The sequence below is a fragment of the Aristolochia californica genome, unplaced genomic scaffold (genome assembly GCF_029961685.1).
Source record: "Aristolochia californica isolate CCGP_79_NKW_82.1479 unplaced genomic scaffold, dmAriCali1.0.hap1 SCAF_11, whole genome shotgun sequence".
Lineage (NCBI taxonomy): Eukaryota > Viridiplantae > Streptophyta > Magnoliopsida > Piperales > Aristolochiaceae > Aristolochia > Aristolochia californica.
This window is the reverse complement of record NW_027181782.1, coordinates 33,606,283-33,619,533: the sequence shown is the minus strand read 5'-3', so window position 1 is coordinate 33,619,533 and position 13,251 is coordinate 33,606,283. Positions and strand designations below refer to the sequence as shown.

At 38.5% G+C, this 13,251-nt stretch overlaps 2 protein-coding genes across 5 annotated transcripts; one reads left to right on the top strand and one right to left on the bottom strand.

Moving 5' to 3' along the window:
• The first annotated feature begins 300 nt into the window (after positions 1–300).
• LOC137944900 (protein kinase STUNTED-like) lies at positions 301–4,456 on the top strand. 2 transcript variants are annotated; one of them, XM_068790698.1, is made up of 12 exons: positions 301–965; positions 1,061–1,421; positions 1,502–1,596; positions 1,727–1,845; positions 1,927–2,030; positions 2,120–2,788; positions 2,879–3,127; positions 3,214–3,374; positions 3,462–3,541; positions 3,625–3,772; positions 3,863–4,012; positions 4,109–4,456. In XM_068790698.1, exons 2-12 carry the CDS (start codon positions 1,259–1,261, stop codon positions 4,361–4,363), a joined length of 2,193 nt encoding a protein of 730 aa, XP_068646799.1. In that variant the 5' UTR covers positions 301–965; positions 1,061–1,258; the 3' UTR covers positions 4,364–4,456. The 2 variants fall into 2 exon arrangements, with proteins under 2 accessions (XP_068646799.1, XP_068646800.1); XM_068790699.1 differs by having other exon boundaries at positions 301–1,421; positions 1,927–2,024.
• A 361-nt stretch (positions 4,457–4,817) lies between these two features.
• LOC137944011 (uncharacterized) lies at positions 4,818–13,027 on the bottom strand. Of its 3 annotated transcripts, XM_068789501.1 has the most exons (14): positions 12,852–13,027; positions 12,618–12,678; positions 12,278–12,540; positions 12,018–12,146; positions 11,872–11,938; positions 11,462–11,655; positions 11,319–11,385; positions 10,589–11,236; positions 10,369–10,469; positions 10,234–10,277; positions 6,908–7,064; positions 6,311–6,455; positions 5,250–5,350; positions 4,818–5,156 (listed from the first exon to the last, which is right to left on the bottom strand). In XM_068789501.1, exons 2-14 carry the CDS (start codon positions 12,673–12,675, stop codon positions 4,920–4,922), a joined length of 2,211 nt encoding a protein of 736 aa, XP_068645602.1. In that variant the 5' UTR covers positions 12,676–12,678; positions 12,852–13,027; the 3' UTR covers positions 4,818–4,919. The 3 variants fall into 3 exon arrangements, with proteins under 3 accessions (XP_068645602.1, XP_068645603.1, XP_068645604.1); XM_068789502.1 differs by lacking the exons at positions 4,818–5,156; positions 5,250–5,350 and having other exon boundaries at positions 6,318–6,471; XM_068789503.1 differs by lacking the exons at positions 4,818–5,156; positions 5,250–5,350; positions 6,311–6,455 and adding an exon at positions 6,522–6,604.
• Between the last annotated feature and the right edge of the window lie 224 nt (positions 13,028–13,251).

Genomic DNA, 13,251 nt, shown 5'->3' with positions numbered 1-13,251 from the left:
TAAGAAAAATTCCAAAAGAAGATTAATTAGAATAACATCCCTTAGAAAATTCCATGTAGGGTCATGAAGATTGTTTTATTGAACCTAAAATATTATTAAAATTAATTTCAAGAATAAAGAGACATAAATAAAGTTGTACCTAAGGTGATAAATAATTTAATATACGTACCTTAAAATCGTACCCATTTTGTCCTTTAATCTTGGACTCAATGGTCAGATGTGCTCCATCTCGCAATCTATAAATTCAACGGTCAGACGTGCTCCATCTCTTTGAACGAACAAATTCGGATCCGTTAATAGCCGGTAAAGAAATTCGGATCCGTCGATATAAGACAAAAGGATGACCGGATACCTTGGGTTTCCCGCTAAAAAAGCGGCCGTCAGCACTCGTCTTCCTCACCAGTTCCGGTCGCCGTTTTCGTACCTGGCTGCCTCTCCTTCTTCCGCGGGAATTTTTTCCCCTCTCTCCGGTTTCCAGTTTCATCCTATCGTCTCTTTCCCGTCACCCATCTTGTAGACGGCTCTTCTGCTTGACTAAAACAAATCGTCACTAGATTTTGCGTTGATCGCCTTGTTGAATTTTTAAACGTTTTTTTATCTAGAATTTAGTTGCAGTAGGTGGGCGTGATGCGTCTTTGGCGGCAATGTGATTTTAAAAGATGAGGAGAGTTTGAACGGAAGAGGGGAGAATGACCGTTTAGGTGGGCTTCTGTTCCAGGGGGGTTTGTATTTTCGGTTTTTTTTGTTTTTTTGTTTTTTTTTTGTTTTGTTGTGGTGGGGGGGTTGCATTTTGTAATTGAAAAAGGATTAGGGAGGCTTTCCGTTCGTTCGTGGAGAGGTTGGATTCGGTTGCGGAGGATGCTGGTTGGGACTATCTTTTCATTTTGGTAGCCCGGTTGATGGAGATGGGGCGGGGGGCAGGGTGATTTATATTTTAGCATCAGCAGGTTTGAAGAGTCCACGAGGTGGGTTTTTTTAACGAGGGAGATACTGTGGTTTGGGATATACGGCGGTTTTCTGAGATTTTCTTAACAGGAGCTACCTTTTTGGGTGTTTGTAGAATCCCGGGAAAGAGGGGCTCTGTTGCTGTGTGTCATCATGGTTGAGAATCGTCTCCGCTGAGGGTAACAGACCTGGCTGGGACTCCATCATGGAGTTCTTCAAATCCTCTCAGGTTTGATGGAATTTGGGGCTCTACGGGAACCAGGTTCTTGTTAGCATCTGACCTGAGGAGATTAGTTTTGGAAAACAAACGGAAATGACAGCAGAGAACGGAGCCTCGGAGAAGAATGATGAAGGAAAATCCGTGTTGGTTGCGATTCGTATGGATAATAGCGGGCATGAGTTGCTTAACTGGGCACTTGTGAAAGTTGCATTGCCTGGCGATCGTGTTCTGGCTGTTCATGTTGTTCGAACTCCAGGTAAAGTAGGAACCGTTGCTTTCGTTGTTATTCTTGAACTCCATTCATTTCTTCTAATCTGCGGTTATTTTTCCTTGCAGACGGTTGTTCGAGAGAGGACCCTCCTGACCTCTCGACGGAAAAAGCTCTTGATGGGTATCTGGCTGTGTACGATGGATTCTGCACGTTAAAAAAGGTACGAACAGTTAATTTCAGAAACCGGGACGTTTCTGCCGAACCCGATCTCCCGATCAACACAAGCTTTTCCGATTTTCTCTGCAAAATCAAAGTGCTAATTTCCTCATTGAATTTCTGGGTCCGGACAGGTGGACCTGGTTGGTGAGGTCTCTCGAGGGAACTCCATTCGAAGAGCCATAATTCTCAAAGCAAAAGCTTGTGCAGCCACTACTGTTGTTGTAGGATTCAACAGGAATAATTCTCTTGGGTAAGTTTCACAACTCTGCTTCTAATCTTACCGACAATGTGGCGATCCTCTCTGATTCCTCTGAGCAGCAACGTCTTTCAGGGTTACCAATTCTCTCGTTAAACAGTGTGCCAGGAAATTACCCCAATCGACTACTTTACTCGGAATTCAAAATGGGAAGGTGCGCTTCAGAAGCAATGGTACAGGCGAGCCCCTATTTTGATTGATTCTCTGCTCTGTTCTAGAATTTTTGGAAACATTTGAGTGGTTTCTTCAATGGGATTCTGTTCCGCAGGTCTGGAAAGCGACTCGAAATCTGGATTTTATAGTTTATTGCTTATGAAAAGAATCAACAGCAATCAGAAAGGAAAGCCTGATCGACGAGTACCGGAGGGATCTCCAACGGAAAATGAGTGCGCTTGTGAATTTAGGAATTCTGCCCAGGAAGAGAAAGTTCATGTGAAAAAATCAAGTGAAGATGACATAGAGACGCTGTCTTCATGCACATCACTGAACATCTGTGAATTTGAACCATCAGAGGTTGCTAATGCAGACCCATTCCACCATTCTCGTCAGCAAACTACAAAAGCTTCTTCATATTTTAGTTCCCTTCCGAGAAAGCTACCGGAAACAACAATACCCGGTTGGCCTCTTCTCCGGAAAGCCTCCTCTGCGGCAGTCGAAGCTTTCGGAGACTCAGAAGGTAGAAATTTATCAGTAGTCCAATGGGCGATGAATCTCCCAAACAGGTCCGTGCCCACGACCCCTCAATCGCCTACCCATCCTAATAAACTGAAAAATTCCAAAAATAGGCGCTTTTTCAAGTCAGATGACGGTGTTTACAGAAATTTTTCTTTGGTTGAGCAAATCAAAGAGTTGGAAACAATTCTTGAAAGCAACAAATCCGATTGCAGATGGTTCTCCTATACAGAGCTCCAGAGTTGCACTGCACAGTTTTCTTCAGGTATTTGAAACTTTCTCAGTCTACTAAATCATGTCCCTTGTTCTTGACGTTTTTAAACTGGATTTCTTATTTCCAAATCCACTTGAACAGAAAGTTTGATTGGGATGGGAGGATGCAGCCGGGTTTACAAAGGGTTACTCCAGAATGGGAAACCGATAGCAGTGAAGATATCAAAATCATCTAAACAAGCCTGGAAGGATTTCCTTCTGGAAATGGATATTATCACAAGCTTGCAGCATGAAAACATTGTCTCCCTTATTGGTGTTTGCGTCAAAGACTGTGATCCCATCTCTGTTTACAGTTTCATGTCCAGAAGAACTCTGGAAGAAAACCTTCACTGTAAGATTCAGCTGCATAGCTATTGCTCATCTCAAACTGGCCACTTTTTTTTACTACTAGAAACCTTATTTTCTTTTCTGGAGCAGGTCAAGGAGAAAAATCTGTGCTCCCATGGGATGTAAGATTCAAAGCGGCTGTAGGAATTTCCAGGGCACTTAGCTACCTCCATGGCGGATGTTCTCGGCCAGTTATTCACAGAGACGTTAAATCCTCAAATATTCTCTTCTCTGATAATTTTGAGCCGCTGGTACAACCCACCTTCGGGACATTATCATATTTTCAGCCCTGGAATCTTTTTCCTGTATATAATTTTTTTTATTTCTCTCTGTGGCAGTTATCTGATTTTGGGCTTGCTTTATGGGCTCCGATAACTTCAATTGCTGCAACTCACTGTGACGTTCTGGGCACTTTCGGGTAGATTGTTTTTCCATTTAAGCTACTGGGCGTCTTTGTTTTCTCCTCCATTTTTTCTTGATGAAGCTGTAATACTTGAACAGGTACCTTGCTCCTGAGTATTTCATGTATGGAAAAGTCAGTGACAAGATCGATGTCTACTCCTTCGGAGTTGTCCTCCTTGAACTTCTATCAGGAAGAAGACCCATCAGCACTGAGTCACCCAAAGGCAAAGAAAGCCTCGTAATGTGGGTAAGAACCAGGAACATAAATCAGCAAGCATGACTAGCTTTCCTACACAACCGTTTCTTGTTTCTCATTCTTCGTTTTCACCTTGAGAAGGCTATGCCGATACTAGAGAAAGGAGATGTTCAGAATCTGCTAGACCCAAATCTGGGCAAAGACTTGGACAAAGACCAAATACAGAGGATGATAGCTGTCGCCTCTCTCTGCCTCAGAAGAAGAGCCAATCTTCGTCCCTCAATGTGTGAGGTAACAAAATCTATCATCATCTTGATTGCTGAGACAGGAGATGGTCTAAGAATTCTGTCCACCTTCGTCTCTAATAGCATATCTTCTGACTTGCAGGTACTGAGACTACTGGAAGGAGAAATGGATTTGAAAGACTGGTTGGAGTCTAAAGCTGCTTCTCCTGGACAAGCAGATGAACAGGATGAAGAAGAGGAAGCGTTTCCGAACCCGGGATCAAATTCTCGTCTGAACCTCTCCTTTCTAGAAGAGGATGATGATATTATATCACATAGCAGCATTGAACAGACGAGTCACCATACCTTTGAATACTATTTGCAAAGACGATGTGGTCGATCATCTAGTTTCGATTAACGTCCATAGCTGTGTATACTGCAACTTGATTTCTCAGCATTTATCCACAGTAGAGCAAAGTTGCACACGATACAGTGGAAGCTCTTTTTCTTTCATGGTGCATTCAGAAATCGTTCAAAGAGAAAAGGGAGAATAAGCTCATCTCTACAAGTTCCGAAGGAGTAGAGTTCAAATACTAAAAGAATGAAATTTCAACTAGCACAAACACCCAAGTAATGTACACAAGTATGCATAAAACTTATCAGAACAAGGGGTCTAAGCTCATTTCTAGAAGTTCAACAAGATATAAGAAGAAGAGAGATTACCACAGCAATGCAAAGACTCAGTAATCTGGATGGTGCAGTTCATCGCTATTTTATGCCGACGAAGCAATTACACCGAACACAAACTTGTCTACCTGCTTGAGCTCAGAACTGGGGGCCTCAAGCTCATTTTGCCCTAATGTGAGAAAATATAAGGCATAGCTCACAACGTACTTAATTGAATCATAGAAAAACTTACAACCTACGACAAAATTTTTGCAATATCACGTTAACATGCTTGGCTGCCTTTAAATTTACAATAAACTGCAATCAACTTTTTCAGTTTCTCCTGGGGAATAAGCATCCGCACTTTTGTAATTATCCCAATCATACACATCTTCAATTTCTTCTGATATGTTAGGGCTCTGAACCTCAGTTGACCTATCTTGAGCAGCATCTTCCTCAGTTTTTGCTGCTTCCTCCTTCCCATATTGTTTTTTCTCTACAGACTTGTCTCTGGCTGCCTCGTCCTGCTCACAAGATACTTCGTCCTGCACACAAAATAAACATAAAACAAGTGTTTTTGCAAGATGGGAACAGGAAACGCAAATAGCAATTACAGATATGGGTTTCTGTAGAATTACCTCATTTACACCCATCGGACTGGGAGATTGAGATCCTCTGTTAGAATCATGTTCTGCCTGAGCTTGTAGCCGCTCGATTACCATTTGAAAGTGGGAATGATCTGTAAGGATACCGGAATTACAGTAGAGAATTCAGTCCAGCTCATTGTAGAGAATTTTACAAGAGGATATACAAGAAAGCATCTAAAACATGTGTTCTTCACTTGGTAAATGATCACTTTTATTGGTTAAACGGCTATAGTATGAAGAGATGGCCCTCAGACGATATGTATTCTGAAACTCATATACAATAACACAAAATTCTGAATGTAAATCTGCTTCCTCACTTCCTCAAACAGAAAATTAATTATTTTGTACCATAGCATTTCATATTGGATTTCAGTCTACTTCACAGAAGAACAGGGAACTAATACATCTTCACATGGATCCATGAAAGTTAGCAAAGAAGAGATTTCCTCTATAGCCTATTCACTAGTGTACAGACTCATTTTATTCGGAAAAATATTGTGAATACTAGACGCACCTGGAGCCCTACCATCAGGAATTTAACAAGGTTGCCTGAATAACTTTAAGAAACACAAAAGCTAATCAGACTAATTACAGCAGATAAATAAAGAACTAACGAGGTTGTTGCTCTTCAGATTATTGCCTTCCTGGTTTTCTCCAGTTCAACTCTGGTGTATATTCTTTGTCCATATAGCATCTATCAGTAAGAATACCCTTACCAGAAAAACAGATAAAAAAAGAAGCAAAGAAACAAAGAAGGGAAGTGTTTTCAAGCCTTCATATACAAATCAAAATGGCAACAGTTCAATGTATTGATCTTCTTGCTCATCAGCACTGGAGTGATGAATTTGTCAATTTCAAAAATAAGACACAAATATATGGTAAGGGTGTAACAGCAGAAAATTTACAGTGTGTCAAAGTGCCTGCCGATCTTCCTAACAAAGCCGATGAAAGTGGAAAGTCAAAATTCACAAAAAAGCATCGAATAGGCTATGAAGCACAAACATCTGTTTAAGGGACTGAAAATAAAATAGCACTAGGAGGTGAGAAAGGACCTTTTGAACGATGCAATAAGGCATCAGCAACCTGCATAGGGCGTTTCCGTTCTTCTGCCTTAAACTTCAACTTAATCTGATGTCGTGTTCTACCAGGAAAGAGTTGTTGTATCATAGCAAAATCTGAACCAAATTGCCGAATAGCCTGGACACTTGACAAACTGAGAATGCATATTATACCTATGACAGATTTTATTAATATATAAAAATACACAAAAAGGGAATACTGGTTAGAAAACAACTGTTAATCCTAGAAGGATCCACTCGTTATTGTTGGAGGCACGGGCCTTTTAACTGTCAAAGAAAGCACAGACCAACAATGTATTGGTACAAGTTCCATCAAATTCACTAATAAGTGATGGCATGGTCTACGACAGCAGGGCTTTCACAGTAAATAGCCACATGGAAGAAGGGCTTAGAGTAATAGATATACAACTTGTGCATACATTAGTTACTATTACCAGCAAACCGCCATATAACGTCTCCATTTATTGTTTATAGTCATCTGGGCTTATCATTTGGTCATCTGAGCTTATATTATATTATATTATAATATATATATATGTAGAGAGAGAGAGAGATAATCAATTAAAATACCTCATAAAATAGTTTTGTGTCTGATGGTGACCATCTTTCCTTGGGTGTTTTGACCATGAATGAGTGATAATTCAATTTAAAGCTACTGGGCTCAATCCTGTGAGAATCTAAGGGATCATCTTCCTCAGTGATGTTCTGATGAGAAGGATCATTATTGCTGCAAAAATGACAGAAGAATCAGAGTAATAAAAGAATGAAATCAAAGGAATAGCTAATTGAAATAGGTGCAGTAGTCAATTGAAATATTGCAGTGTTACTTTCCAAACATAAAATTTACTGTTTTAAAAGGATGATTAAAAGTATAAAAAATCCATCAAGGTGTACTGTAGTGCCACACATAACAAATATTAGGTGATACATAAATCTTGAAGTGACTCATGCAATAAGAGTTACCCAAAGCACCAGAACCAGTCTAGGAAAAGTGAATCAGTCATCTTGCCAGTGCAAAAAAACCTGGTTCAGCAGTTCCACTTTTACAGTGGTGAACATATTGATTCTATAATTTTTCTCATGCGAAATAATCCAACTAACTAAAATTTATGTCAGAATTGCCAGGAAAAAAGTCTGGTGGGACCAAGATGAACTTCTGTATGAGTTCTCATAACAAGCATATATTTTTATAGCTAACTTTAAATTAATGCTTTCAAGAGATCCGAGGCATTCCAAGGTGTGGATCTTAAGTAGTAAGAAATGTAAAAATCTTTAATCCAATAGCCTCCCAAAATCAGTACCACACATCCAAATTGATGAGCAAAATTTGATCTTTGAAGCAATTGAAACCACAAATTCCTACAAATTTACCTTCAATTGCAGATAAATATTCAATTTGTTTTTTGAATGGTTTTGAGTAAATATTCAAACTGATTTCAATCCATAGTATTAAGAACTTCTACAACTAGAAAAATATGTTTCTTTACTTCATTCATATTTGTGTCAATATCTTTCGGACTAAAAGTTAAACTAATATATCATTTTTCTTGTAGCTAATATGATGTTACATCAAACTTTATTCTGGTTTTTTCCTCTTACTTCAATATGGGTTTAGGTGAACCTCATTTAGCTCAATTTGCCTCTTCCTTTATTGCCTTATATGACTAAAACTTGTTAGTATGTGATATGAGTGTTAAATTCAAAGACCTAAGAGATTCTAACAAACTGCAGTCAAATGTTTTCAACAGGGATATAACCAAGTCAATTTCATCACCAAATTTGAATATCGTCATCTGATATCTATGTAAAACTCAAAATTGAATAAATTCGGGTAAACAAACTATTTTGGTCATTCAAAATAATTTTGCTAGTACAACTGCTAAATAAATTAATCCACTGTAAATTTTCATGAAAAATAGAAATAAGTATTTCTCACAAATAATATAAGGAAAAGAGTAAAATTTACACAAAAATACAGGCAATCCAAATATAAAAATCAAGCACATATTATTCTTTTTTTTTAAAATACTACACATCTAACTATATCAACACCCTTCAGATATTAGGTAATCCAGTAAACGGGTAATTTTCATATGACCACCTAAACTTTATTGAGAAAATAAACCAGCAATTCAGGTTACTACATGGTATTACTAGATGGCAAATTCTTATCAATAACCCAAAATTCTGTTTGGATTTTTTTTTGCATAATTTTAGGTATTCAGACATCAAATGGCAGAAAAAAGAGACATTTGTAAGGTATTTCTAAATAATAATTCTGTACAGGAATTAGATAAGTAGGTCCAAATATAACCAACATCTGGAAGGTAGTACAGATGGGGGGCAGCTTATTTGGTTAACTACTGCTAATCTGGCAATAGTTATCAGTGGTAAAAGGAATGAGAGAGGGTGCCTCTAGAACAGCTAAAAAGGGGACAAGTAAGTAGAAAAAGATCTTGGCTCAGTCTCAGCAGGAGAAGAGATTACGAGGGAGACCTGCACTACAACTTTTGAAGCAAATAAATGAAGCTCATAAATAAACTCCTTCCTTGCAAGCAAAACTACATTGGACAGAGCTCACAAATGACCTGCTTGCTTTCCCAAGGAGAAGATGAATACAAGGTCTGCCTAGTTTAAAAGCCATGAACAGATAGCAAAATGATCTTCTGTTAATCATGTAGTGCATAGACAACTGCAAAAATTACCACGAATACAAGCCATGTGTTTGGCACACATGTAGACGACTTTGTGACAGAATGTAATAAACCATATGACAAACACAAATATTTCAGAAACTGAGGCAGCCTAATTATGGAAGCACCTCATCATGGACATATAAGTATATATAGTGCTCTCCATTTAGCATATAAGTATATCAATTATGAGCATAATTGATGGAACCCATTTAGTAAAAGGGAACAACAATAGAAATATACTGCATGGTGCTTCTAAAACTAGAACAAGTTCGCACTCTATTCACCCCAAACCTGGACATCATCTAGCAGTAAACTTATGAATTACCGGGTTGCAGCATTGAACAAGCTAAACCACCTAAATATGGCAATTCCTTCAACATACAAATGACAAGGTCTTCTGATCCTTTTGTTTGAATGCAAGGCATTGATATAAATCACTTGTTGGAAAAGACAAACTTGTGCGCTAAAGTAGATTCCCATTTCTTTCTGACTAACTTCCGATCCTGAAGTCAAAGCCTAAGTGACCATATATGGAAGCAATTCAATAGCATTCATAATAACCTATTAATCAGACCAAACTGTAAGTGAAGAGAAGATCCCATTTTTGCTGGCAAATGGTAATTGTTAAGTGGGAAAAAATTCCACACTGAAAAATATTAAAAATATTTTAATGGGTTATAAAGTTGAGGAATAAACCTCCCAAGTGGCTAGTCATTTTGAGATGGACCTAGGCTCAATCCAACAGTGAGTGGAAAAAAAGTCTCACATTGATAAGTGTTAAGAAATAATATTGTGTTATAAAGTAGAGTAATATGCCTTTTAAGTGGCTTGTCATTTTGGGATGAAACTGGGTTCAACCCAACAATGGTACCAAAGCAATACGTGTGCGTCGGCCAAGGTCTAGGTTGTTGTCCCCATGTTATTCATGTGATGCGTGTTCCATTTAGTAAGAGTTTGTGTGATCAAGTGTGTATTCTATTGAGAGTTTGTGTCTATGTCTTAGGTCCATTATGTGTAAGCCAAAACATGAGGGGTGTGTTGAGTGGAAAAAAGTCTCACATTGATAAGTGTTAATATATTGATATAGGGTTATAAAGTTGGGCAATAGGCCTCTTAAGGAGCTAGTCATTTTGGGATGAACCGGGCTTAACCCAACACTATTAATTCTATTGTTTGATGAACCTAGGTGAAAACCCCAACCTTGGATTGGGAAAAGACTTCTTCAAAGCTGCTGCTTCTTTAATCTGTAGAGATGATATTAGCCGTGGTCAGAAAATGAATGAAATCAACAAAAACATGGCAGTCCAAATGTTTCACAGTACGTCTAGAGCCTACCATTTTCCGTTCCTTGATTTCTGCAAGCAAGATTAGATCTTTCAAGATCAACTTTGTAGGGTCAATTTCATCTTCTGGTGTGTCAAGCAACTCTTTGTTTACTAGAAAAAACCCAACCAAAGAGTGAGTATCATTAGTAACAGAAACATATCATCGATTACTGATTCAGAAAAATCAAACCAGTTTAACCCAGCAGACGCAGTAAGTAGAGGATAAGTACCTAATCTTCTGTTCCTCCGAGTTGAATGACTAAATTTCTTCTTAGGCGGTTTCTTGTTTGCTGAATCAGGTAACTCAGATTCTCCTCCACAGAAATTAACTTGATTACCATTTGTGGCAGTGGGGCCTCTTGGTTTACTGGGGGCTGTGTTCTTCTCAGGCATTTCTTTTTCCCCCCTATACTCATCGTCATCATTGTAGTCTTCAGCCAATATCGAAGTATTTGAGGTTTCATCAGTCTCAGCATCTGTTTCATTAACAGGACTTTCATTGATAATCCTCTTCCTCAATTTCCTTGACGATTTGCCACCATCAAGTTCTTCTGAAGAGGGAGCAACTTGTTGTAGCTCTTGTAATTGGGCCTCCTCACCAATCTCTTCAGATGCATTTGAAGTTTTTCTTTTCCTGTTCTTCATATGAGGAAACTCAAGATCTGCATTTACACAAGGTATTATCCTTGAGAAATCAGCTGAAGCATCTTGCAAAGGAGTGGAACCTTCTTTAGTGCAGCCTTTTTCTGTAGGATGAAATTCAGCTTCCAGTGGCAAAGAGTTTGACTCCCCAGCATCAGTATGACTTGAAGGATGGATGAGTTGCTCTGCTACAGTTATGGTTTTTGGCTTGGGTCGGAAATTTCCCTTTCCCTTAACTGCAAATAACACAGGCCACAGAAAAGAAAATGAAAAAAGAGTTAAAGAACTTATTTTAACCAGAAGAATAGCGCATTGTACCCGAAGAGGGAATTGTCTCAAGAAAGATATCATCAAGAGATTCCAAGCCTGAATATCCAGTTGCTTCCTGAAAACAAGTAATACGTCCACTTTAGTTGTGAAAAGGAAAAGTGGAAAGAAACATAGAAGTTACAACACTTTACCTTACTTCCATGATCCACTTCTAAATCTTTATTTTCATAAAAAAATGTGGTTTCTGAAAGTTTTACAGATGAATTTTCTGGTGCTGAACTACCAGGAGCAACTGTTGAGAACTCCATCGAAGATATTTGTGGCAAATCAGCATGATTCAGTGGGGCAACCTGAGAACCAACTAGAGGAGACACCAACTCCACACCTTCAGAGGAGTACATAGAAAGGTGAGTATTCATTCCTTTACACCACCCCTCTCATTCCTTTTCTTAATCATTTTTCTCTTTTCAACTTTTATAAAAGGTTTATTTTTCTTTCACATTATTTATTTTTGGGAGGGGGGAAGGGGTACATACACTGCAAACAACCACACAACTCAGTCCAAGAAATCATAAAAAAGAAGACCTAGCTCACTCCTTACCAGTAGAGGAACTTGCATGTATTAGAAGATCATCAAGAGACTCAAAGCCGGTAAAAAATTCCGTAGCCTGGAAAAAATAAAACCATTAAAATCTTTAGATACTAGTCAAATCATCAGCAACTAGATGAGCACCCCACAAGTTTCACCTCTTTAGTTGATCTTCCATCATCAGGCTCCAAATGTCCAACGCCAGTTAGCATTGCAACATCACACAGAGGATCATCAGAGGCACTCACAGACTCCGGAACAGCACTTGGAGAAACCGATATTGACTCCTGGAAAATATATATACACATATATATAAATCATAAATATGTAGACGAACAAGTATATAATAATGCAGTCAAACACATGTTTATTCATTTTAAAGTAAAATTAGACAGTTAGGAGTGTTACAAGAATGTACCTCTACGTGCGGTAAATCTCTGTTGCCAAGAGAGACTGGATGGTCAGCAGACCTGTAAATTGTTAATTCTTGCATTTCGATTCCAGTGGAATAATCTGTATGTGTGGTGGAACATGGTCCACTGCTAGACAAATCAGATGATGTGAATCCCGTAGAAGTTTGTTTTGCACAACCAGAATCGGAAGGAATAGATGACAACTGATTCAGATGGTCAATTTTTGACCGCAACTTTGCCTTGGGTCGGAATTTACCGACTGCTCGGACTGTCAAACTCAAAATTATTAAATGCAAAAGCTGCAATGAAGAAGGATAAGAAAGCCTACTAGGTGAAAATATGTACCTGAACTGTTGGCCGGCTGAAGAAAAAGATCTTCAAGCGAATCTAAATCAGAAGCCATGACCTGCAACAAAACACATTAAAAAAAAAAGAAAAAAAAAAGGGCAAATAGAAACTGCTCCAATGGTTATTAAAAGTGGAACATGTAAATTCTTTGTGAATAAAAAAAAGTTATGGAAGAAATAAATTGTTTGGGAACACTTGAAAAGACTAGGGGTGTAATGTACGATACATAACTGGAACGGAACTATTTCGGTATCAGCGGCGGCGGCGGCAACGGCAACGAGGGCGCCGATTGAGGGGATCTTCGGCTGACGGAGAGGAAATTGTTCGTCCTTTGGGTCGGTCGAGCTGGTGGAAGCGAAGCGACTACGAAATTGTAAGTTAGGGAAATAAAATTGGGAATCAAATACGCTGATTTAACGATTTGGGATCAAATTTCGTATGTTTCACACGTCTTATGCTGATTCGTATTGGATTAGTTTCCTCAAAGATAGCAGAGCATAAGCATAAGCAAATTTATTAAGCTCATTATGTTAATCTATTTTTCCTATAAAATATTCTTTTTATGTTAATAAGCTTATTAGAAAGTATAGTATAAAATACTTTAATTGTAATATATTAGATTTCTTAACTT

Coding starts and splice junctions, on each gene's coding strand:
- LOC137944900 (XM_068790698.1), top strand. CDS start 1,259: ATGACAGCAGAGAACGGAGCCTCGGAGAAGAATGATGAAGGAAAATCC. Junction 1,597..1,726: donor GATTCTGCACGTTAAAAAAG/GTACGAACAGTT, acceptor GGGTCCGGACAG/GTGGACCTGGTTGGTGAGGT. Junction 3,375..3,461: donor CTGATAATTTTGAGCCGCTG/GTACAACCCACC, acceptor TCTCTGTGGCAG/TTATCTGATTTTGGGCTTGC.
- LOC137944011 (XM_068789501.1), bottom strand. CDS start 12,675: ATGGCTTCTGATTTAGATTCGCTTGAAGATCTTTTTCTTCAGCCGGCC. Junction 11,386..11,461: donor AAGTGGATCATGGAAGTAAG/GTAAAGTGTTGT, acceptor ACTTGTTTTCAG/GAAGCAACTGGATATTCAGG. Junction 7,065..10,233: donor AAGTCTTTTCCCAATCCAAG/GTTGGGGTTTTC, acceptor TCATTTTTGCAG/CAATAATGATCCTTCTCATC.